General features: G+C 41.0%; 2 protein-coding genes across 2 annotated transcripts in view; both read left to right on the top strand.

Annotated features, from left to right (window-relative positions):
- The first annotated feature begins 788 nt into the window (after positions 1-788).
- On the top strand, positions 789-8,261 carry LOC118797511 (fibronectin type III domain-containing protein 7-like). Its single transcript, XM_036556882.1, has 9 exons — positions 789-887; positions 1,007-1,025; positions 1,285-1,545; positions 1,643-1,903; positions 3,676-3,945; positions 4,076-4,333; positions 5,165-5,434; positions 6,843-7,106; positions 7,984-8,261. Exons 1-9 carry the CDS (start codon positions 834-836, stop codon positions 8,259-8,261), a joined length of 1,935 nt encoding a protein of 644 aa, XP_036412775.1. The 5' UTR covers positions 789-833.
- Positions 8,262-8,793: 532 nt separating this feature from the next.
- Positions 8,794-23,776, top strand: part of LOC118797510 (mucin-5AC-like) — a 58,066-nt gene continuing 43,083 nt past the window's right edge. Inside the window, exons 1-10 of the mRNA XM_036556881.1 lie at positions 8,794-8,932; positions 9,334-9,595; positions 10,401-10,661; positions 12,145-12,402; positions 12,767-13,027; positions 13,241-13,501; positions 18,473-18,739; positions 19,681-19,941; positions 20,719-20,976; positions 21,456-21,716. Of these exons, the coding sequence (XP_036412774.1) occupies positions 8,882-8,932; positions 9,334-9,595; positions 10,401-10,661; positions 12,145-12,402; positions 12,767-13,027; positions 13,241-13,501; positions 18,473-18,739; positions 19,681-19,941; positions 20,719-20,976; positions 21,456-21,716 (2,401 nt within the window). The 5' untranslated portion in view covers positions 8,794-8,881. The remainder of the gene's footprint in view (positions 8,933-9,333; positions 9,596-10,400; positions 10,662-12,144; positions 12,403-12,766; positions 13,028-13,240; positions 13,502-18,472; positions 18,740-19,680; positions 19,942-20,718; positions 20,977-21,455; positions 21,717-23,776) is intronic.

Below are 23,776 nucleotides of genomic sequence, written 5' to 3'. Positions count from 1 at the left end.
ACTTAAGAATTTATCCACAATAAATCAGGTGAAAGTGAAGATGAAGTTGAACTGTTCAGTTAGACAGGCAGACTAAACTGGAGTCCAATGCATTACTATAATCTTCTATTTGCTTGGAGGGATGACATATAAAGAGCAAGATGTGTTCCGGTAAAGAGACAGAATAGTCTCTCCTTGGCAGTACTTTTTTATTATTGTAGTCCATTTCTGTAATGTAATACTCTAAAAGACTCTAAAAGAATGAAGATGAGTGCTCCATGGTGAGCAAGCTTTTAAGAAGAAAGTAAAAATGACTTCCTTCATATCATTTTTGATGTAACTTCACAGGAAGCCAATGAGACCATTAATATATATTATGTCCATCATTAATATATATTATGTCCATCACTAACAAATAAAACAACAACCTACAAAAATAGTGGCAGAAAGCTGACATGGGTACTGATGACCAAACTTCACAATAGCGTTGACCAAGTCCTGTGAAACTATTTCAGGTGGTCGTCCAGAGGTACACTTACACTATACATAGACAAGACAACAGTGAATTCCCATTAACATTTCGGGGTAAGGAAGTCCAAGCTTGAGCTTGAATATGTGTCCCTTGGTCTAAACAGGTTTTAAAACTTGCCAACCCACTCCCCTCCCTGATATTGTTTTTCCTTCTAATATCCTTACCAGGCCTAAAGGCATCCATCTGTCCTGCTTTCTCGCAAACCGATTGGTTCCTGTGGGGCAGGTATACCTGGGATGCAGCGGCATACACTTTCAGAGCTCAGTGTGTATTAATATCTGTATGAATCTAACTTATTCATTCCCTACGGACCATAGCAGAGATGCGCCTCTTGGAGACACTGTGCTTTCTCTTATTTGTGGCTTTATTGACTGAGGTAATTATTCACTGCTAATAGAATTAGGATTTAGACTTTAGACTAACCTTTATTTTCATATGCCGTCTATGTAACGTAGACTAACATCAAAATTTTCCTTCTTTTTCAATTGTTCTCAGGTACAACAGGCTCAAGGAAGTAAGTGAATATTTTTTATATGCTGGAAAGTGAGAAAATATTTTAAAATAGCTGCTAAATGTATTAAGAAAAAAGATTTTTAGGGTCAGTTTCATGGACATGGATTAAGTCTGGCCTTGGACTGAATTACTTACCATTTTCAAGCAGCCCAAGGATTGGGCTTTAACTAGTTCTGGCAAGCTGGCCCTCAGTTACTGAAATATTAAAACTAACTGTCAAATCTTGTGTGTCCTTAGCTAATTCTCTCTTTCATCCACAGACTGTGATATTACGTCCATTACGTCGCCGTCAGCTTCAAACTTGTACATAAAATGGACGAGTTTTCCTGGAGCCACGAACTACTTCATGGACTTAAGGGTCGTGAATTCGACCACTGTGACCCCCGTCGTGTTACAGTTTACAGCGTCCACGACGGAGAAACTGGTGCAGGGGTTACGGCCTGGAAGCCTGTACCAAGTCACGCTTAAAGTCTACCAGTTTTACTATGTGATGTGTATCAGCTCCACTCTAGCGCAGACAGGTAGGCGACTTCTTCAGGATCAAACCAGCTGGATAGACCAATTAGCCGGGTACGCGTAGTCTTTAATCCTGCTCTTCCATCTTTCTTTCTTTTTCAGTGCCCGCAGCCTCGCAGATAACGTTTTTCAAGGCCATTTCGAGCACGTCGATAACGTTTCAGTGGTCCAGCGTCGTGGGAGCCGACAGTTATGTGCTGGTGGTGGAGGGAGCGTTTCACACCGAGTACCACAACCTCACCTTCACATCGCTCAGCGGGGACATCACTGGACTTCAGCCGGCCAAAACCTACAACTGCTACGTCTACTCCTCCAACGCCGCCGGGCTGGGCGCCAAAAGCTCTGTAAAAACAGTTAACACATGTAAGTCTTTCACAGTGCCTTTAAATAGACAGTCCAGTGTTTTCAGAGTATTTTAACGCTGTTTTACTGTTTTTCTTGTAACACCTGTGCTCCTAATCTAAGATGTAACGTCAGTACAGATATTAATTTACGTCTCATAGGCTTCCACGGGGCATGCAAAGAGACAGCAAAAACTGCTTTAAGAAACTGTAATACACCGCTAATGCAGTAACACAATACTCTCCAGCGGTTTTGCGGTCAGTTCCAGTTCATGATAAAACGTGATAAAGAACAGAAAACGTGTAACGTTATAACTCTCCCGGGATTATTTTACTGCTCCGCGCTCCTTCGAATGTTGTGTGTAGTGAAGTGTCTCTATGGATCATCGCTTTCTCTTTCAGGCGCAGGAACACAGGTGCAGATGCTAGTAAGGCTAGAAATGCTAGCTATTAAGCTAATGTAGTAAATAAGGATATTATATAAAAAAAAATGTACAAACTCATATTTGAACTTAAGGCTAAATGCAGATCTTTGCTCTGTGGAAGTCTATCGTAATTTTGTATCAAAATATTTTTTTACTGTATATAAAAAGGTGCACATTTTGTAGGTGATAAAGAAACTAATAACTGAAAACAGATAACGCTACCCCATACTGACAGCTGATATATGGCAATATACAGATTTTAGATATATTACATATATTAGCATGTAGGGATTTCTCTTATATTCAACATATATTTGTCACGTATGGACATGTATGTGACATTTATGCCAACTTTTTTTAAATTGGCCATTTTCAAGTATGGAACATATATTTCAGTCATATATCAACATTTAACAACATATGTACAACATATAACTAACAGTATGTGAAATAATACTTTTCATATTACTCATATATGCTAGCTGCGTGTTGTGTAATATGAGGGTATTTGCGTTAAAAATCTTTCAGTGTGTCTTTCAGTGTGTTATGGTTTGTATCAGACATATTTATATGATACATGTTCTTAGGACAACAGACATATGTATCATACACTCTGTATATCAGACAGACAGGTATATGTGTGATCTATATATTGTGCATAAATGTATTCACCCGCCTATTAGACATATGCGTATGGTCCATATAATGTGCATATATGTATTCACCCACCTAACAGACATATATGTCCAATATTTGATGCTTATAGATTTTGAAATATATGCCTGACCTTACATGATTTACATGCATATATGCCCATATATCAGATTTCCATATGGGAAGGCAATTTTACATTTTTTTACTATTTAAAAAAACTTCACAGTTCAGTATTAAATTAAATATGAAGTGCAGTGAGCATAAGATGGACAAAGGTGGATTATTAGCAAAGGTAACAGATCAATAAACAGTTAACTACTGGCAGACATAAGAGACCAGGTAATTGCCAACTGTTACCACAAGCCAGAGACCAAGAAACTGATAGCCAACAAGCAAATAATTGGTTGTAAATATTAGCTGTAAGAAAGATAATAGTAATTACATTTTCCTATTTATGGGCGAATAACATACTGTGCACATATTATTGTATTGCACCTGCACATATATCGTAGCATATAACATGCCATGCATGATAACAAATCGAACATGATGTATCATGAACCCCTAAAATAATTGTATCTTGATAAGAAATTTGTTATTGTCTTATTTTGGGTGCTTATTTTGGTGTTACATATAGGTGATGTAAAAGTAAAAATGAACAAACTTCAAAACACCATTGCTTACTGACTGTCATTCACTCGTATGTGCTCTGCAGTGGTCCAGCCACCAGGTGTTGTGACTGTGACAACAGTAAATTCCAACACAGTTCACGTCACCTGGTCCAGCGTCCCCGGCGTGTTGCTCTACCAAGTGTCGCTGACGGAAAATAACCGATCAGGACTTCCTCCCGTGACTTGGAATACCTCTGCTACCTCTCTGAATCTACCTAACCTCAAACCATGTTCAAGCTACACAATAGGCGTTTCGTCTATCAATATGTTTCTGCAGCCTGGAGAGCCGTCCACTGCCCTTTACACCACCAATTGTAAGTATTAGTTGCATGGTAAAAGCACTGTTATAGCACTGTGAATGGACACTGTGACAGTCATAACTATCATGTCATTCAGACTCATAAAGTCGAATACATATGTTTTTGCTTTTTTGCTCCAACGCAGCTGTTGCTTCGGTGCCATCCATATCAGTGGACTACAGTTGTACTAACGCCATTGCAACTGTTAATTGGGAGGCTGTGTCTGGCGCTAGGTTGTACCGTGCGGTGGCCACCGGCAATAATGGAACGTCTTTGTCCTGCACCTCCATTGGCACGTCCTGCCAGATTACCACACTTGGATGTGGTGAACACTACACTGTACGAATCACTAGCATCGCCGACTGCGAGAGCACCTCCAACATCAGCTACACTTTTGAGACAGGTGAATACAATGCATGACTTTCAGCTCCTCCACTTTCCAGAGTTTAATGTCTGGCAAAGATTCGATTTAGATACAGTTCTTCAGGAAATTATTCAGTGCATTATGAAAGCTGGAGGACTTACTTAAATAGTAGTGCAATATTGACTATAAACATGAAAGAATACAAAGCAAAACAGGTTTTAGGTTCTAAGGATATTCATTTTTGAGTGCCATATTTCAGGAAAATTCAAAACAGCATTTTTCAGTATCACAATTTGAGTGATTACTTTTTTGAATATTATGATTCTGGGTCATAATTACTTTCCAAAGTCAATGCACTTAATTGCCGCCTTCAGACTGATGCACTGTAATGCATGAGTGCCTTTTTACACCTCTACTTCAAAGCCTTATCCTTTACAACCTGTTCATTTCTCTCTCTCTCTCTTCTTCACTTTCTCACTCGCTCTCAGTCTCTCTCACTTTCTCTGTCTCTCAGTGTTCTCTACTTTAAATCAAACAAACAAGGAAAACACCTTTGAAATCATCTACTTTTGACCATTCAAAAGTGGACATGTTTTGTCATGAACATTGTTTGCTGGTTACTGGAGCCTAATGACCGTTGGGTCATGTCTACTGAGAAGGCAGCACTGATCCAGTCCTCAGGGCTAATGGTAGAAGATCATCCCATGGTGTAGGATGAGCTGTTCCATTCCTAGAGAGAACACACCCAGACCTCATTGTCCAGAAGAGGATGAGCTGTAGATGAGTCTCAGTAGTCAATAGAGCCTCTGTGTAGAAGCTAAAATATCATCTCTCACCTCCCTTCTCTGTCTCTTTCCTGCACCCACATAGCACCCTGCCCACCCCAGAACCCGAAGATTTTCCGTGAGTGTTTCAGCAACGTGATCATATTCTCATGGGCTCCTACCAACAACACAGCATATTACGTCGCCCAGTCTGTGGACTCGGATGGGGTGGTGAACGAGTGCGTTACCATATATACTTCCTGCTACTTCACTCAGACGGACTGTGGTCTCACATACAGCTTCACCGTCAGCTCTGTGTACTCTGGTGCTGAGGGCTGCAACACTGGGTCCACCTTGCCAGTAACAGTTAGCACAGGTAAGAGTCCAGGTAAACGCTAATCATTAGCACACATAAAAGACGAGGTAACTGTTACCTGATATGTTAACTGTTAGCACAGTTAACTGATCAGGCAGCAGCGGATTGTTAGCACAGGTAAGATCAGCACAAGCAAGAAACCAGGTAACCGCTAACTATTAGCACAAGCAAGAGACCTGTTAAGTAACTGTTAATTGTTAACACAGTTAACAGAATATGTAACAACTGACTATTAGCACATGTTACTGACCAAGTGACTAAACACTATTACTACAAGCAAAAACCAGGTGACAGATATCGATTAACACAGGTAAGAGACCACGTAACTGATATGAATTAGCAAAGTTAAGTGAGCTAGCACAGGTAAGAGACCAGGTAACTAATATCGATTAGCACAGGTAAGAGACCACGTAACTGATATGAATTAACACAGGTAAGTGAGCTAGCACAGGTAAGAGACCAGGTAACTGATATTGATTAGCACAGGTAAGAAACCAGGTAACTGATATCGATTAGCACGGGCAAGAGACCAGGTAACTGATATGAATTAGCACAGTTAAGTGACCTAGCACAGGTAAGAGACCAGGTAACTGATATCGATTAGCACAGTTAAGTGAGCTAGCACAGGTAAGAGACCAGGTAACTGATATTGATTAGCACAGGTAAGAAACCAGGTAACTGATATCGATTAGCATGGGTAAGAGACCAGGTAACTGTTATGAATTAGCACAGGTAAGAGACCAGGTAACTGATATCGATTAGCACAGGTAAGAGACCACGTAACTGATATGAATTAGCACAGTTAAGTGACCTAGCACAGGTAAGAGACCAGGTAACTGATATTGATTAGCACAGGTAAGAAACCAGGTAGTGGCTATCAGTAATCATGTGTAAGAGACCAAGTAACCATTAACTTTTAGCACAGGTAAGAAACTGGGTAACTTGTAACGTTTAGCAAAGATGAGAGACTAGGTTACCTTCCACCCATTAGTACTCAGTGTCATCAAAGGATGTGTAATTTTCAAAGTAATTTTTAAAAGTGTTCCAATGGCACCTTCCCAGATAGCACGTAATGGAAACTAGTGGGGCTTAAGCTTTATAATTTCTAAATGTGTATACCTGTGTCATCCATGACAGTTGTAATTGTACCATGGCACCCATACATTGAAAGCCAGTGTCTTATCTCAGGTTATGCCATGCTGTGCTACCCTACTGCCAAGCTATCGGTTTAACTGGGCATCCTCAGGATGTCCAGTGCCCCGTTATTGTCCATTTAAGTCTCCTGGGAAAATAAACCTCATTTATGAAATTGAGTGTCTGAGCAGGCTAACAGCATACTATTATTTATATTTATCCTATTAAGATATGTCTTGCCTTTAAGTGAATTTGAGTATCCACCCTTCCTCAGCACCCTGTTTACCCCAGAACGTTCGCACCTCGGCAACGGATTGTCTGTCAGACACATTGATAACCACGTGGAACCCAGCCCGGGGAGCCCTCAGCTACACAGTGCAGGCACGTGGTAACCGTGACGACTTCTACAACTGCACGTCCCAAGGAACTAACTGTACGATGACCGGTGTGAAGTGTGGCCAGAGCCTGAGTGTGTGGATCACCGCTTCCAACAATGAGTGCATGACTGATTTCATACTGGCGGATGTGGCTGAGACAGGTGAGAGAGGGAGAGAAAAGGAGAAAGAGAGTGAGTGAGTGAGTGTGTATAGCTTATTGGTATCCATAATGTACTGTATGTTGGTATCTGGTAACCGTAATGTACTGTATGTTGGTATCTGGTATCTGTAATGTACTGTATGTTGGTATCTGGTATCTGTAATGTACTCTATGAATTTGTAAGTCCTTCACAAATTCACGCAAATACAACAGAAATGTTATCCCAACACCGCATTATTTTCACATTAACCATTCAAAATGCACCTTTTGTGCAACATGTCGTGTGCTGTGAGGACCGTGCTTTTGCGCTGGGCTGGGGTGGCATATAATTGATTATCCTGATTTTTTTGCTAAAGGCTGTTACTACTGTTGTTTTTAGCTATATGATGTACTTTGGTCCATTTTTATAGAAAACAGTCTGTCAGAAACCTTGTAAGCAAGTCTGTTTAACCCTCTGGGGTCCAGAAACCCTTCATCCGTCATTCAGTCGACATTGGAGACACGTGAAATGGCATGCAAAAAGTTTACAGCTGCGGAAGTCGCTCATTATAGAAAGAGCTAAGATTGTTCTGAACATTTTGATGTGAAACATATGGGTAGCATGTTGAATCATGTTGAAACGAAAAATTAAGAAAATGTCCTCAGACCCCAGAGGTTAATATTACTTAACAGTCTAACGAAGTTTGAGGTAAGCGTGCAGTGATGTACAGTGCTTATTTGATGGGGAACTTGTGAGCTACATTAGCTTTGAAACTCGATGCAAAACTAAATAAGCAAATTTCAGACACCAACCATGTCTTGGCTGATCACCTACTGTATTTTTCACAGAACTGTTTTAACCCACTCTCTCAACCCTCTCCCTCTTTCTCTCTCTCCAGTTCCCTGTGCTCCTCAGGACATTTTCTTGGTGGATACCTGTGGCTCCTTCTCCATCACTCTCAACTGGCTTACCAGCAATAATGCCATTTTCTACACAGCCAAAGCTGTCCTTCCAGATGGCACGATCCGCTTCTGCAACACCATGAACACTCAGTGTGAGATCATGGGTCTGCAGTGCGGACAAACCTACGAGGCCTTTGTCATGTCAACCAACTTCATCTGCAACAGCACCGACAGCCAGCACATCGCCGTAAAGACTGGTGGGGTTCCATTTTGATGATCAGGGCGGTTTTTCACAAAGGAGGATTTTATAGTTAGTCAGATACCTTAAGCCTAAATTAAGTATATGTGATAGGAGAAGAGGTAAGGAACGATTCTCTTGGATAATCCTCACTTTGGGATTAACCCCTTAAACCCTAAAGGGCCCCCACACTTCAGTTCATCACTTTCATATATACTTAACTTACTTTAACTTACATATTGTTTCAAAGTAGTTAACAGATAATGAATTGCAGTTACTGAATAATAAAAGGGCTCAGATATTCAGCTTAGTGAGAAATCCTGCTTTGTGAAGTAGCTGAAATCTTAAACTCCAATCCTCATTCTTCCTTGCCTCAACTTTTCTTTTTTTCCCTCCTCTCTCTTTCCCTAATTTTTGCTCTCATCTCACCTTACTTCCTCGTGTAGCCCCCTGTGCCCCTGTGAATGTGCAGGCAGTGAAGGACTGTCAGTTGAACACAGCTGCAGTGCAGTGGCAGGGCCAGCAGGCTGGGGGCTCTTACACTGCTCTGTTAGTGGATAATGAAGGAGGCATGCTGAACTGCAGCACCAGCAGCAATAACTGCAGCATCCCCAACCTGCGCTGCGGACACACCTACAACATCACTGTAATGCAAAATGACACACGCTGCAACAGCCTGCCCTCCACAGCCATTCAAATGGAGTCAGGTAACAGCATACACACGTCCACTGACCAACATTTTTTATGTTTTCCTTCCCACCAGCACTTTTCCAAACGTTGCACTTACATCACTAGCTATGAATAAGATACCAACTTAAACCTTGCAAGCAGGTCACGTTGGTTTGTTTGTGTGACTGATGAATACTGATGCAGGCTGATAATGAGAAAGTATTTGAATTCATTTATTGATTCATGCATTTTTAACATTATTTAGTGAAGTAAGTAGTTCTCCCATATATAGCACTACACTAATGAAGGAGTATGGATCTGTTTTGGTCACAGCCTTTTTCTGATTGTGATGTTTTTATATTCTGTCTTCCGAACATGATGGCTCTGTTTCTGTCCTGTTGCTTGTGTTCTGATTGCTCTCTGTTTCCATGTGCTGTAGTCCCCTGTGCTCCCGCAGCAGGTGGTGGGTGTAGTGAACTGTTCGTCAGGTGCAATGACGGTAGGATGGAACAGTTCAGCAGTAGGTGTGAACTATACGACAGTGGTGTGGTCAGGAACAGGAGGTCCAGTCTACTGTAACTCAACTGAACCCCACTGCAGTGTGGAACAGCTGGACTGTGGCAAGGCCTACAATGTGATGGTCCTGGCTGCACACGGGACCTGCCAGTCTGCTCCTAGTCAGCAGATTACAGTAGAACAAGGTGAGGACACACACGAAATAAAAACCCTGACAAGGTAAATATGTAGAAACACGCACATAGTTTTTTAAAATATATATAGTTTTTTTGCCTTAAAATTTGATCACTTCTTTTCAAATTTTCAAAGCATTTTACATATTAGTTTTATGGTAACTTCATTCTGGATGTCATACAGTTTAACAGTTATCATCTTCAGGTTTGTTGATCAATTTGGACACATCTAAAATTACTTCCTAGAGTTTTTTGAAAAGCTACAATCATATCGGAATCATTTTATACATTATTTTATTTTTATTGAGAACAGTAATTGTAAATGTTTCCATGATATAAAGTACTGTCCAAAAGTTTCCGGTGCTTGAGAAAAGTATATTTAAAAAAAGCTATATAACTGGGCAGTAAGTGTTAATATTAGGATAAATATAAATAACATTTCAGTAAGTAATGATTTTAGGAATATTGTAGCTTAACCAGTTACAAACCTCTTTGTGGCAGCCTGTATTATTTGTAGTTATCATCTAATACCTATTTTAATCAGCCCTTTATTAAGTTAAGTGAGGAAAACTGATGTAATTTAACTAATCCAAATGATGGCTGGGGTCTTTGAGGAGAAATCTGGAACCACCCCTGTGTTCTTCTAACCTGCTCAAAAGATATCACTACTTTTTTGAAAATAAGAAAGTCTTGTTACCTTTTGCTGTATTTATGTTTATTTGTGTATTTAATGTTCTGTGGGGTTTTACAAGCAAAAACACACTGCTGAGATACATGGTTTTAAACATGTAGTCAAAGTGTGTTTTTTTCTCCTAAGTGCCGTGTGTGCCCACCAATGTCTCCGTGTCTCGAGTTTGTGGCGCTACTTCTGTGGACATCACCTGGGCCCCCAGCACTGGAGCTCACACATATATAGCCATCGCCATAGATACCCATGGTCAGACGTCACAGTGCGTCAGCAACGGGACTAGCTGTAGCATCACTAACCTCACCTGCAGTCAGGTGTACAGCATGGGTGTCATAGCAGCGAATGACAACTGTAGCAGCCGACTGAGCCAGACAGTCTCTCTGTACACAGGTGTGTATAAGTACACACACACATGCTCACAGATACCACCACTTATACATGTACCTGACTGTTATTCAGCTAAAAACAGTATCTTAAGTGTGCAGGATTGGTTTTACTTGGGGAGTAGGGTAATATCAGTCTTACTGGCGTTTGCAGTGATTTTAGTCCCATCCAAATCCACCGTGTCAACCAAATTTACAGACTTCATGCTCCTGCATCAGAAAAGATTCTGGCACCTTTAACCTTAAGCACAGGTTATATTAATCCTGTGCAAGTTGACATGTCAATAAAAACGCAGTCGTGTTCTGTGTTTTTTTAAAGCTGCTCTATGAAAGATTTTTTTTAATTGAAATAAGTAGCATTACTGAGTCAGGAAAAAACATGCTACGGTGTGTGTGCGCTGCTGCAAGTTGCCTGGTAACGCCTGAAGAAAGAATTTTGCGGAAGTTGTCATGCATCTTTATGTATTAAAATCATACTCAGGCTCCAAAAGAAAGTCTGGCTTGATGTTTAGGTCTCAAATGCAAATGTGTTAACATTATACAGATGAATATTAAATGACAGGAGTAGAAAATGCCCTTATCTGTTCAATGTTCAACAAGTTCTGACTTGAATTTGTGCCTACAATCATCAGATTCATCTGCTCGAAGAAGGGGCACAACCAACATTACAAAATGTTCTTCCGCATATTGCATGCAATTACATATGTCTACCAGAGAGGTCCAAATCCCCAGATTTTACATAGTGCAGCTTGAAATATGGAGGTAGTTGAAGAAGCTCTTACTTGCTCTCTGTGGCTCAAGTCAAGCTGATATGTATTGTCCTACCATAATTGTATGGCTCTAAACATGTGCAGACATGTTATATGGCAGAAAAGATTTGATTTTATGCAGTGATGTTGACTGTTGTCTTTAAACTCCCATGCTAATGACAATGGTAATGACACACTGTAACAGCATTTAAGACATCAAGGTTAGGGTTAATAAAGTAACAGCGAAATTAAATGTTTCAGGTGTTTTCTACTTTATTTTGGAGTAAAGGCAGTGCATAAATCAATAGCTACTCCTGTCTCTGTAACTTATACCCATATTTCTTATCCCATGCAAAGTGATCATAGGCATTACAGATGCCTGTGGTAAAATTGCATTGCTCCACCTCCCCATGGAAAACTGCATCCTAATGGTACTAAATTGTCTCTTATGTCATTGATACGATATGTTCATTATTGCTATTTAATGTACTGAGCATAGTAACATTTTTTGCACATCTGATTTTACTCAGTTATCTGATAAACTTAATCAGGTGTACATGAAAAGAGAAACCCTTATAATATAGTTAGTGTAACACCAATGTGGGTGTTATTATTATGATGGCCCTATTTTTTTTTTTCATTTTTAAATTTTTCATTTAAATCAAGTGAATGAAATGCAGAACTTGCTTCAGTGTACAGAATGAGGATCTATTTTCCTCTCTTTCTTCTCTCCTCTTGCAGACCCCTGTGCCCCCACTAGTGTTTCAGGCCTGGTGAACTGTTCTTCTTCAACTGCCTCTCTATTGTGGACTCCCAGCCCTAATGCGCTGGGCTACATTGGGAGGCTGGAGAGTTATGGGGATGTGCGGACCTGTAATGTCAGCACCGCGGGTTGCCAAATATCTGGCTTACTCTGCGGTCAGCGCTACAACTTTAGCGTGTCTGCCACAGATGGGAGCTGTGCTAGTACTCGGACTGCTCCCATACAGCTGGATACAGGTTTGTATCTGCACGGTTTGTTTAAGAGTGACTTCCTCAATGGTAAACTTCAACCAAACAGTGATAATGTGGTTAGTAGTCAGGTAATCTTGCTAGCTTTCGTTCATTTTTAAGGTTTGTATTTTTGGGTGAACTGTTTGGTTAAAATGTATTTGTGTGCTATTCAAAAGCTGTTCTCAAAAGATATGTAAATGAGAAACTGAACTGCTGGTGTTTTGCACTAGTGGAGTTGAACCACTAGAGGTCAGAACTGAGTCAAATTTCCACCATCACAATGTTTATGTTTAATAGTAGATAAATATAAACAGACATAAATAAAAAAAGACTTTTAGTAATATAATATATATGTTTTGTTTTCTTTTAGCTCCATGTGCTCCTCAAAATGTGTCCACTGTTCTTGCGTGTGATACTAACTCTGTGACTGTGACCTGGAGCCCTACTGCAGTGCCTCAGAACTATATGGCCATCGCAGTATGGAATGGAGGCACTGCGCTGTCCTGCAGCTCGCAAAACACCAGCTGCAGCATACAAGGCCTTCAATGTGGCCAACAATACAACATCACAGTAGCTGCATCCAATGGCAACTGTAGCGGACCAGCAAGCCCTGTGCAAACTATACAGACAGGTAATATTACCTGCTATCAGTTTTATTGTAGAATGTTTCATTGTACTTATTAGTGTTATTGTAATGTGTTTCAGTCCACATAACATTGACTATCCTGCATATTAACTAGACAAGTAGTGGTACATTTGACAGTAGATTTGCTACTCTCATCCTAGCACCACCCCATAGGATAACTGAACCATATCTGACCAGTCATCACCTCTCTTCCCTTAGCCCCCTGCATCCCTCAGAATGTGACTGGCCATGTCACATGCGGATCCGGGTCCCTGGTAGCATCTTGGGATGCTGCCCCTGGGGCCAACGGTTACATCGCCATGTTATCTGCTTCTGGAAAGTTCCCTCAGATGTGTGTGACAGGCAACCTGTCATGTGTGTTCAGCGGACTGCAGTGTGCCAGTCAGTACAGTCTCAGTGTAGCGTCACAAAACAGGATCTGCAACAGTACCAACAGCCCAGTCATCAGCCTCAGTACAGGTACTGCACTTAAACTCTCTACAGATACAACACTCCTACACATCACACACCTGAACTACAGATACAACACTCCTACACATCACACACCTGAACTACAGGTACAACACTCCTACACATTACACACCTGAACTACAGATACAACACTCCTACACATCACACACCTGAACTACAGGTACAACACTCCTACACATCACACACCTGAATTACAGATACAACACTCCTACACATCACACACCTGAACTACAGGTACAACACTCCTACACATCACACACCTGAACTACAGGTACAACACTCCTACACATCACACACCTGAACTACAGATACAACACTCCTACACATCACACACCTGAACTACAGGCACAACACTCCTACACATCACACACCTGAACTACAGATACAACACTCCTACACATCACACACCTGAACTACAGGCACAACACTCCTACACATCACACACCTGAACTACAGATACAACACTCCTACACATCACACACCTGAACTACAGGCACAACACTCCTACACATCACACACCTGAACTACAGATACAACACTCCTACACATTACACACCTGAACTACAGGCACAACACTCCTACACATCACACACCTGAACTACAGATACAACACTCCTACACATCACACACCTGAACTACAGATACAACACTCCTACACATCACACACCTGAACTACAGATACAACACTCCTACACATTACACACCTGAACTACAAGTACAACACTCCTACACATCACACACCTGAACTACAGGCACAACACTCCTACACATCACACACCTGAACTACAAGTACAACACTCCTACACATTACACACCTGAACTACAGATACAACACTCCTACACATTACACACCTGAACTACAGGCACAACACTCCTACACATTACACACCTGAACAACAGGTACAACACTCCTACACATTACACACCTGAACTACAGATACAACACTCCTACACATTACACACCTGAACTACAGGTACAACACTCCTACACATCACACACCTGAACTACAGGTACAACACTCCTACACATTACACCCTGAACTACAGTACAACACTCCTACACATCACACACCTGAACTACAGGTACAACACTCCTACACATTACACACCTGAACTACAGATACAACACTCCTACACATTACACACCTGAACTACAGATACAACACTCCTACACATCACACCTGAACTACAGGTACAACACTCCTACACATCACACACCTGAACTACAGATCCACACACCTAAACTACAGATACAACACTCCTACACATCACACCTGAACTACAAGTACAACACTCCTACACATCACACCTGAACTACAAGTACAACACTCCTACACTTCACACACCTGAACTACAGGTACAACACTCCTACACATCACACCTGAACTACAGATACAACACTCCTACACATCACACACCTGAACTACAGATACAACACTCCTACACTTCACACACCTGAACTACAGGTACAACACTCCTACACATCATACACCTGAACTACAGGTACAACACTCCTACACATCACACACCTGAACTACAGATACAACACTCCTACACTTTACACACCTGAACTACAGATACAACACTCCTACACTTCACACACCTGAACTACAGGTACAACACTCCTACACTTCACACCTGAACTACAGATACAACACTCCTACACATCACACCTGAACTACAGATACAACACTCCTACACATTACACACCTGAACTACAGATATAACACTCCTACACTTCACACACCTGAACTACAGGCACAACACTCCTACACATCACACCTGAACTACAGGCACAACACTCCTACACATCACACACCTGAACTACAGATACAACACTCCTAGACATCACACACCTGAACTACAGATACAACACTCCTACACATTACACACCTGAACTACAGATACAACACTCCTACACATCACACCTGAACTACAGGTACAACACTCCTACACATTACACACCTGAACTACAGATACAACACTCCTACACATTACACACCAGAACTACAGATACAACACTCCTACACATTACACACCTGAACTACAAGTACAACACTCCTACACATTACACACCTGAACTACAGGTACAACACTCCTACACATCACACACCTGAACTACAGGTACAACACTCCTACACATTACACACCTGAACTACAGATACAACACTCCTACACATCACACACCTGAACTACAGGTACAACACTCCTACACATTACACACCAGAACTACAGATACAACACTCCTACACATTACACACCTGAACTACAGATACAACACTCCTACACTTCACACACCTGAACTACAGGTACAACACTCCTACACATTACACACCTGAACTACAGATACAACACTCCTACACATCACACACCAGAACTACAGATACAACACTCCTACACATTACACACCTGAACTACAAGTACAACACTCCTACACATTACACACCTGAACTACTGGTACAACACTCCTACACATTACACACCTGAACTACAGGTACAACACTCCTACACATCACACACCTGAACTACAGATACAACACTCCTACACTTCACACACCTGAACTACAGGTACAACACTCCTACACATCACACACCTGAACTACAGATACAACACTCCTACACTTCACACACCTGAACTACTGGTACAACACTCCTACACATCACACACCTGAACTACAGGTACAACACTCCTACACATCACACACCAGAACTACAGATACAACACTCCTACACATTACACACCTGAACTACAGGTACAACACTCCTACCATTACACCTGACTACAGTCAACCTCTACACTTACACCTGACCTACAGGTACACACTCCTACACATTACACACCTGACTACAGTACAACACTCCACCATTACCACTGACTACAGATACAACACTCCTACACATCACACCCTGAACTACAGATACAACACTCCTCCTACACTGTACACCACCTACACTCACACGACTACAACACTCCTACACATCACACACCTGAACTACAGATACAACACTCCTACACATCACACACCTGAACTACAGATCCACACACCTGAACTACAGATACAACACTCCTACACATCACACACCTGAACTACAGGTACAACACTCCTACACATCACACACCTGAACTACAGATACAACACTCCTACACATCACACACCTGAACTACAGGTACAACACTCCTACACATCACACCTGAACTACAGATCCACACACCTGAACTACAAGTACAACACTCCTACACATTACACACCTGAACTACAGATACAACACTCCTACACATCACACACCTGAACTACAGATCCACACACCTGAACTACAAGTACAACACTCCTACACATTACACACCTGAACTACAGGTACAACACTCCTACACATCACACCTGAACTACAGGTACAACACTCCTACACATCACACACCTGAACTACAGATCCACACACCTAAACTACAGATACAACACTCCTACACATCACACCTGAACTACAAGTACAACACTCCTACACATCACACCTGAACTACAAGTACAACACTCCTACACTTCACACACCTGAACTACAGGTACAACACTCCTACACATCACACACCTGAACTACAGGTACAACACTCCTACACATCACACACCTGAACTACAGATACAACACTCCTACACTTTACACACCTGAACTACAGATACAACACTCCTACACTTCACACACCTGAACTACAGGTACAACACTCCTACACTTCACACCTGAACTACAGATACAACACTCCTACACATCACACCTGAACTACAGATACAACACTCCTACACATTACACACCTGAACTACAGATATAACACTCCTACACTTCACACACCTGAACTACAGGCACAACACTCCTACACATCACACACCTGACCTACAGATACAACACTCCTACACATCACACACCTGAACTACAGATACAACACTCCTAGACATCACACACCTGAACTCAGATACACACTCCTACACTACACACTGAACTACAGATACAACACTCCTACACATTACACACCTGAACTACAGATACAACACTCCTACACATTACACACCAGAACTACAGATACAACACTCCTACACATTACACACCTGAACTACAGATACAACACTCCTACACATTCACACACCTGAACTACAGATACAACACTCCTACACATTACACACCTGAACTACAGATACAACACTCCTACACATTACACACCTGAACTACAAGTACAACACTCCTACACATTACACACCTGAACTACAGGTACAACACTCCTACACATCACACACCAGAACTACAGATACAACACTCCTACACATTACACACCTGAACTACAAGTACAACACTCCTACACATTACACACCTGAACTACAGGTAACACACTCCTACACATTACACACCTGAACTACAGGTACACACTCCTACACATTACACACCTGAACTACAGGTACAACACTCCTACACATCACACACCTGAACTACAGGTACAACACTCCTACACATTACACACCTGAACTACAGGTACAACACTCCTACACATTACACACCTGAACTACAGGTACAACACTCCTACACATTACACACCTGAACTACAGGTACAACACTCCTACACATTACACACCTGAACTACAGGTACAACACTCCTACACTACTCTACATTACACACCTGAACTACAGGTACAACACCCTACACTTACACACCTAACTACAGTACACCCTCACTACACACCTGAACTACAGGTACAACACTCCACACATACCACCTGAACTACAGTACACACTCCTACACATTACACACCTGAACTACAGGTACAACACTCCTACACATTACACACCTGAACTACAGGTACAACACTCCTACACATCACACACCTGGATTTCAGCTGTGGCTTCATTAACATTATTCTTGTGATGTAACTTAGGTTCTTCATCTATTATTATATAATTAAGCACACAGTGTCTTTCACACAGGTCCCTGTGACCCTCAGAATGTTACAGCCATACTCCAGTGCAGCAGCAGCGTTGCCACAGTGATGTGGAGTGCCAGCACAGGTGCAAACAGATACACAGTGTTGGCACAAACAGATGGTGGGCAAACGCTTGCTGCTTCCTGCTCCACCAGCAGCACTTCCTGTCAGCTAGCCTCTTTGACATGTGGGAAGACGTTCAATATCACAGTACTGGCAGGGGATGCAACCTGCAACAGCACCTTCCAGCCTCGTGCTGTGGTAGTCACAGGTACTACACTCCACTGCACCTTTTACATGTGAAATACCAACCTAAGTACAAAGCTAAAGGTGGAAAAAAATCTGAGTTTGCCAGAAAACTTCAAATTTAATTAAAACTGATTTATCTTTAGCTCTTTGTGGCCATTTGAAACACCTAACTATATTCTAAGAATGTGAGACATAGTACTGCTGAAATCAGTCATTTTAGTTGTACCATAATTTAAACATTCTCCCCAGCCATCAACTACAGATGGACAATTAGAGGCATAAGTGGTTAAAAAAACACCCTTTTGATTTTTAAATTTTAGTCAAAGGGGCTGTTGTTATTCATTTATCAGTATCAGAAAAAAGCAGCAAACATATTTAACAGAAAGTGACTCAAATGCCTTCAACACTAGGTATAATATAAAATATATCAGTAGTTTATTTGTCCACTCTTTCCTGATGAGTCTAAATTTGAGATCTTTGGAAGTATCTTGGGAGAAAAATATGCCGGCAGATTTCTTTGAAGACCTGAGAACCTGAAAGCGAGCACCCTGAAAAGAATGGAAGCTCTAATAAAGGCAAAAGGTGGACACATTAAATAATGAAAATTGTACATATTTAGTATCGTTATTTCTTGAGGCCTGTAAATGTACAGTAGTTTTCTGCTTTTTAATGATACTGAAAAATGAATAACATTAGTAAGTTGGTAGTTGTGACTGGAAAGTAAATAAATGAAATAGTAGTCTCTGACTTTTGCACACTTATGTAGTTGTTATTCATTGTGTAAAATCATAACATTTTATTTGTAATGAGGTAGTATTTTTATTCTTGACTTGTAGTGACTAGTGACTAAAGTTATGTTAATTAGAATATTGCAGTGGGAGTTGATTTGTTTTGAGTAAATTCAGTAAATAATTTTTACACAACAAATTTTGCTTATGGAGTCCTTTGATGTCTTTCCCGTAGCCCCATGCCTCCCCACCATCCTCAGTACATCCCTGGATTGTGCAACAAATGCAGCCCTGTTGTCATGGACTCCTGTCAGCAGTGCCATCCTTTACATTGTCAACGCCACCTCTACAAATGGACACGAGTCATCATGTGTTTCCACAAACTTCAGCTGTAGTCTGACTGGACTACAGTGCGGCCAGAAATACAGTGTTTATGCAACTGCACGAGGGGAGCAGTGTGATAGCTCACCAAGCACCAGTGTCACTGTCATTACAGGTCTGTCCATAGGAGGACACTATTACACACGTTTAATACATGACAAGTAGACTGGTTGATCCATTCCATTGTGTTGCTGCACTTGCTCTTAACTTTGACCAGCTATACCCTGCACATGATATCTTCTGCTAACCTTAACCAGTCACGGTCTGTACATCACCTGCTCTTACACCACCTCTTAACAGTAACCAGTTGTTCCTTGCTCATTAGTAGTCATATCCTGACTCTATATCTAGTTGTATTCCGACTATAACCAGCTGTATCTGTATGTATAGATATTCTCCCGCTACAGCTACCCTAATATGCGTACATTACTTTTTGTGGCTGTATAACTGAGACTTAACCCAACATTGCTGCTGTCGGAACAAAACCTCATATCTCCAAAATGGTAACTTTACAGGAAAAGGCAAAACATACTTTAATGTCAGTGTAAGTCAGTGGAACCAGACTTTTTTCCAAGTAATTTTGGGCTGTTTCTTTTGGTCTGTTCATCATAAAATTTACATACAATGTAAAGAGTAACAGGTACTTTCAAATTATGTCAAAAACTGAAAAACAACAAACCTGGAGATACGAGGTTTTATTCCAACAGCAGCAATATGTATGAACATACATTCAATGGCCACTGCAATAGAAACACCTTCTTTCCACATGACAACAAATGAGCTGCAGTCTATAATTGTATCAGTAATATAGGTAAAGCGGAAGAGTGGAAGTACAAGGTAGGCTGATGATGATATGTAACTAATATCAATAAATATTTGTTGTTTTCTCCAGCTCCGTGCTCTCCTTCCATGGTGAATGCCTATTATGACTGCAAAAACAACACTGCTCTCATTGGCTGGAATAACAACAATGGAAGCATCTTATTTGTTGCCCTTCTGGAAGGGGACGGGTACAGTGACTCTTGCAGCACCACAGGGACAAACTGCTCTATTACCGGCTTAAGCTGCGGTCGTGGCTACAACGTCACTGTGAAAGCAGTTTCCAGTAACTGCAACAGCAGCTACAGCCAACCAACTGGAATCCAGACAGGTATTCTTGCCATCCAGTAAGATCAATCCTGTTCCATTCATGTTGTCATTTACACAGGTGTTATTATGCTTTGGAAACTGGAGCTTTCCACTTTACTATTGCTTATGTTAGTTTGCTGCTTGTTGATTTATCCATAGTTCTCCCCTGAGTTCTGTCCAACGTTGCCTGCCAAGTTATTGATATTGCCAGCCTCAGTTGTGTGCTTTGCCGTGAATGATACTCCTGACCAAATGTACTCAATGGTGAAACCACATTGACTGCATTGCTGTAGCAGGAGATAACTTTGATTTTATCAAGAGAGGCAGGACTGTTACTTCTAAGACTTAAGTTAGTCATTAAAATCTCTTAAAAAATTAGACATTAAAGCATTTTGACATTGCATATTCTAGTGTATAATAAATACAATGTTATGTTTTTTTTTACATAAAAAACTAAATCTGTTTTCAAGTATGTTTAAATGCCTGTGCTCTTCTCGGCAGTGCCCTGTGCCACACAGAATGTGAGTGCCTCGTGGCAGTGTGCTAACAGCAGTGCAGTGGTGGTGTGGGCACCCACAGCAGGTGTGAGTCTGTACAGTGTGACGGCACTGGGGAGGGATGGAGATGTTAAACAGTGTAACTCCACCACCAGCACCTGCCAGCTCAGCCAGATGCACTGTGGGCAAATTTATAACATCACTGTGACGCCTTACACAAAGAACTGTGGAGGAGTCCGCAGCGCAGCATTTAGCTTCAGCACAGGTACAACATGCACACCTGTATCACAGGCACAAATAAACACCTCTAAAACAGGAATGGATTAACAATTATAACAAAGGTACCAAGTTTGGCTTGTAACACGGGTTGAAATGTAAGGTAAAATTGGGAAAAATGCCTTCCTTAAGAACAATGTCCATTTACATCAGAGCAAATCCATATCTGTGCTTAAGTTTAGAATGTACATGATACATGATGCTACATAAGGCATTCAGGCCCACTATGGGGGCAATATTGGTAGTAAGATAAAAACCCCACCAGTGAACATTGCATCGATTTGTCAGTCTGAGTTTTTATAGAATGAATCGTGTCAAATGTCTAGTCTTTTCATTTTTCAAACTTTTTGTTATAAATCAAAATACAACACAAAAATATACTATTTTAAAATAAAAAAAGTGAAAATATTTGTAGATTCTCAGTGATTCCACTTAATGGTAAAAACCTAGGCGCAAAAAATCCCAGAAATGACGAACGAAATTACTTTGACAACAACCATTCATAAAAGTGTCTAGATCAAATTTTGCTCCATTGTTTGGTCTGGAGAGAAAGTAAAGGGACATTTTACCCTGGGGGGCTTCTTACCCCAAATCACCCTACATCTGTAACATTGACAAAATCATACACCTTCAACACAGGCATACATATGCACCTATGGCACTGGTACAAATACATTGTTATGTTATCTGTTAAGTGCAACACTCTCATACACCCACACACACCTGTAACACAGATAACATGCATGCAAATATGACCAGTGTACTTAGATCACCTAATTTGATTTTCCCTCTGAACACTGGGAAAATCACACTGTAGAACCTTCTCTCCATAATATAGATTCTGACTTAATTGCTTTGTTCATGCCAGTCTATCTTTACGCAGTTGTGTCATCACATAACAACATAGAATAGCCCATTATAACCATAACTGGGTTTGGGCCGCACTGAAATTATTGAAACTAACATATATAACGATATACACTTTCACACAGGTGCAATTACACAACTGTAACACTGGTACATTACACACCTGCATCACAGGTGCAATTACACACCTGTAACACAAGTACAACCCACTGATGCAGTTACGCACCTGTAACACACACTTGTAACACAGCTGCAATTACACACCTGTAACACAGGTACAGCACACACCTGTGGCACATGCAGGTACACACCTGTAACACAAGTACAACACACCTGTAACACAGGCACAGCACACTCCTGACAGAGGTACAGTTACACACCTGTACCACAAGTGCAATTACACACCTGTAACACTGGTACAACACACAAATGTAAAACAGGTAGAACAACACACTTGTAATACATACATACTTGTAACAAATATACATCTGTAACACAGGTGAAACATACACACCTGCAACACAAGTACAACACACCTGTAACAAAAGTGCAGTTACTAACCAGGGACCGCCTTACAGTGACATCCTATCTCTGAATTCTTGCCTCTTTAGTCACCATGACAACTTCAGTGAGGACTGAATTTAGAACAAAAGCTTTTACAAAATAACAATTCCTGAGTTCATAATCGTATCCTAACTCCAGATAAGAAAACAATATTACAGAAGCATCCTAAGTAGGCACAATTTCCTTAATCCTGTCCTAACTTCAGGACATCCCCAGCAGTGTAATGAAAAGAGAATGATATCCTTTTTAAGTAACTTTCACAGACAGCATAACAAGTTTATGGTTGATGGTTCCATGACTTCTGTATAGAACCATTTCAGACAGAGTTGAACGCGTGTATGTTTATTAGGAGGAAATGCGTTAGCACAGCTCGGTTTAAGCGTTGGAAAATGAAAACTGAAACTGGGGAGCAGCAACGCCCTGACAAACAGCAGAGGAGGCACACTCACAATACTGTTAACTTTTTCAAACTGTTTTGTTTTGACTTTTTACATTAGTAGCTGTCTACCTAATTGATTTTCAGTGCACGTATCGCTGGTTGCTTGGTAACAGACATAACAGTCGATTATCAACCTCTGTCAGGTTTCCTAACTTGAGATAAGATGTTGTAAAATAAGA

The sequence above is a fragment of the Colossoma macropomum genome, unplaced genomic scaffold, assembly GCF_904425465.1.
Source record: "Colossoma macropomum unplaced genomic scaffold, Colossoma_macropomum, whole genome shotgun sequence".
NCBI lineage: Eukaryota > Metazoa > Chordata > Actinopteri > Characiformes > Serrasalmidae > Colossoma > Colossoma macropomum.
Note: the sequence above shows the minus strand (reverse complement) of the source record. Positions and strands in the feature narration are given on the sequence as shown.

Bases quoted from the DNA above. Each gene is read 5' to 3' on its own strand.
- LOC118797511 (XM_036556882.1), top strand. From the start codon at position 834: ATGCGCCTCTTGGAGACACTGTGCTTTCTCTTATTTGTGGCTTTATTG. The intron at 3,946-4,075 runs GTAAGTATTAGT...GCTCCAACGCAG, and splicing joins TGCCCTTTACACCACCAATT to CTGTTGCTTCGGTGCCATCC. The intron at 7,107-7,983 runs GTGAGAGAGGGA...CTCTCTCTCCAG, and splicing joins GGCGGATGTGGCTGAGACAG to TTCCCTGTGCTCCTCAGGAC.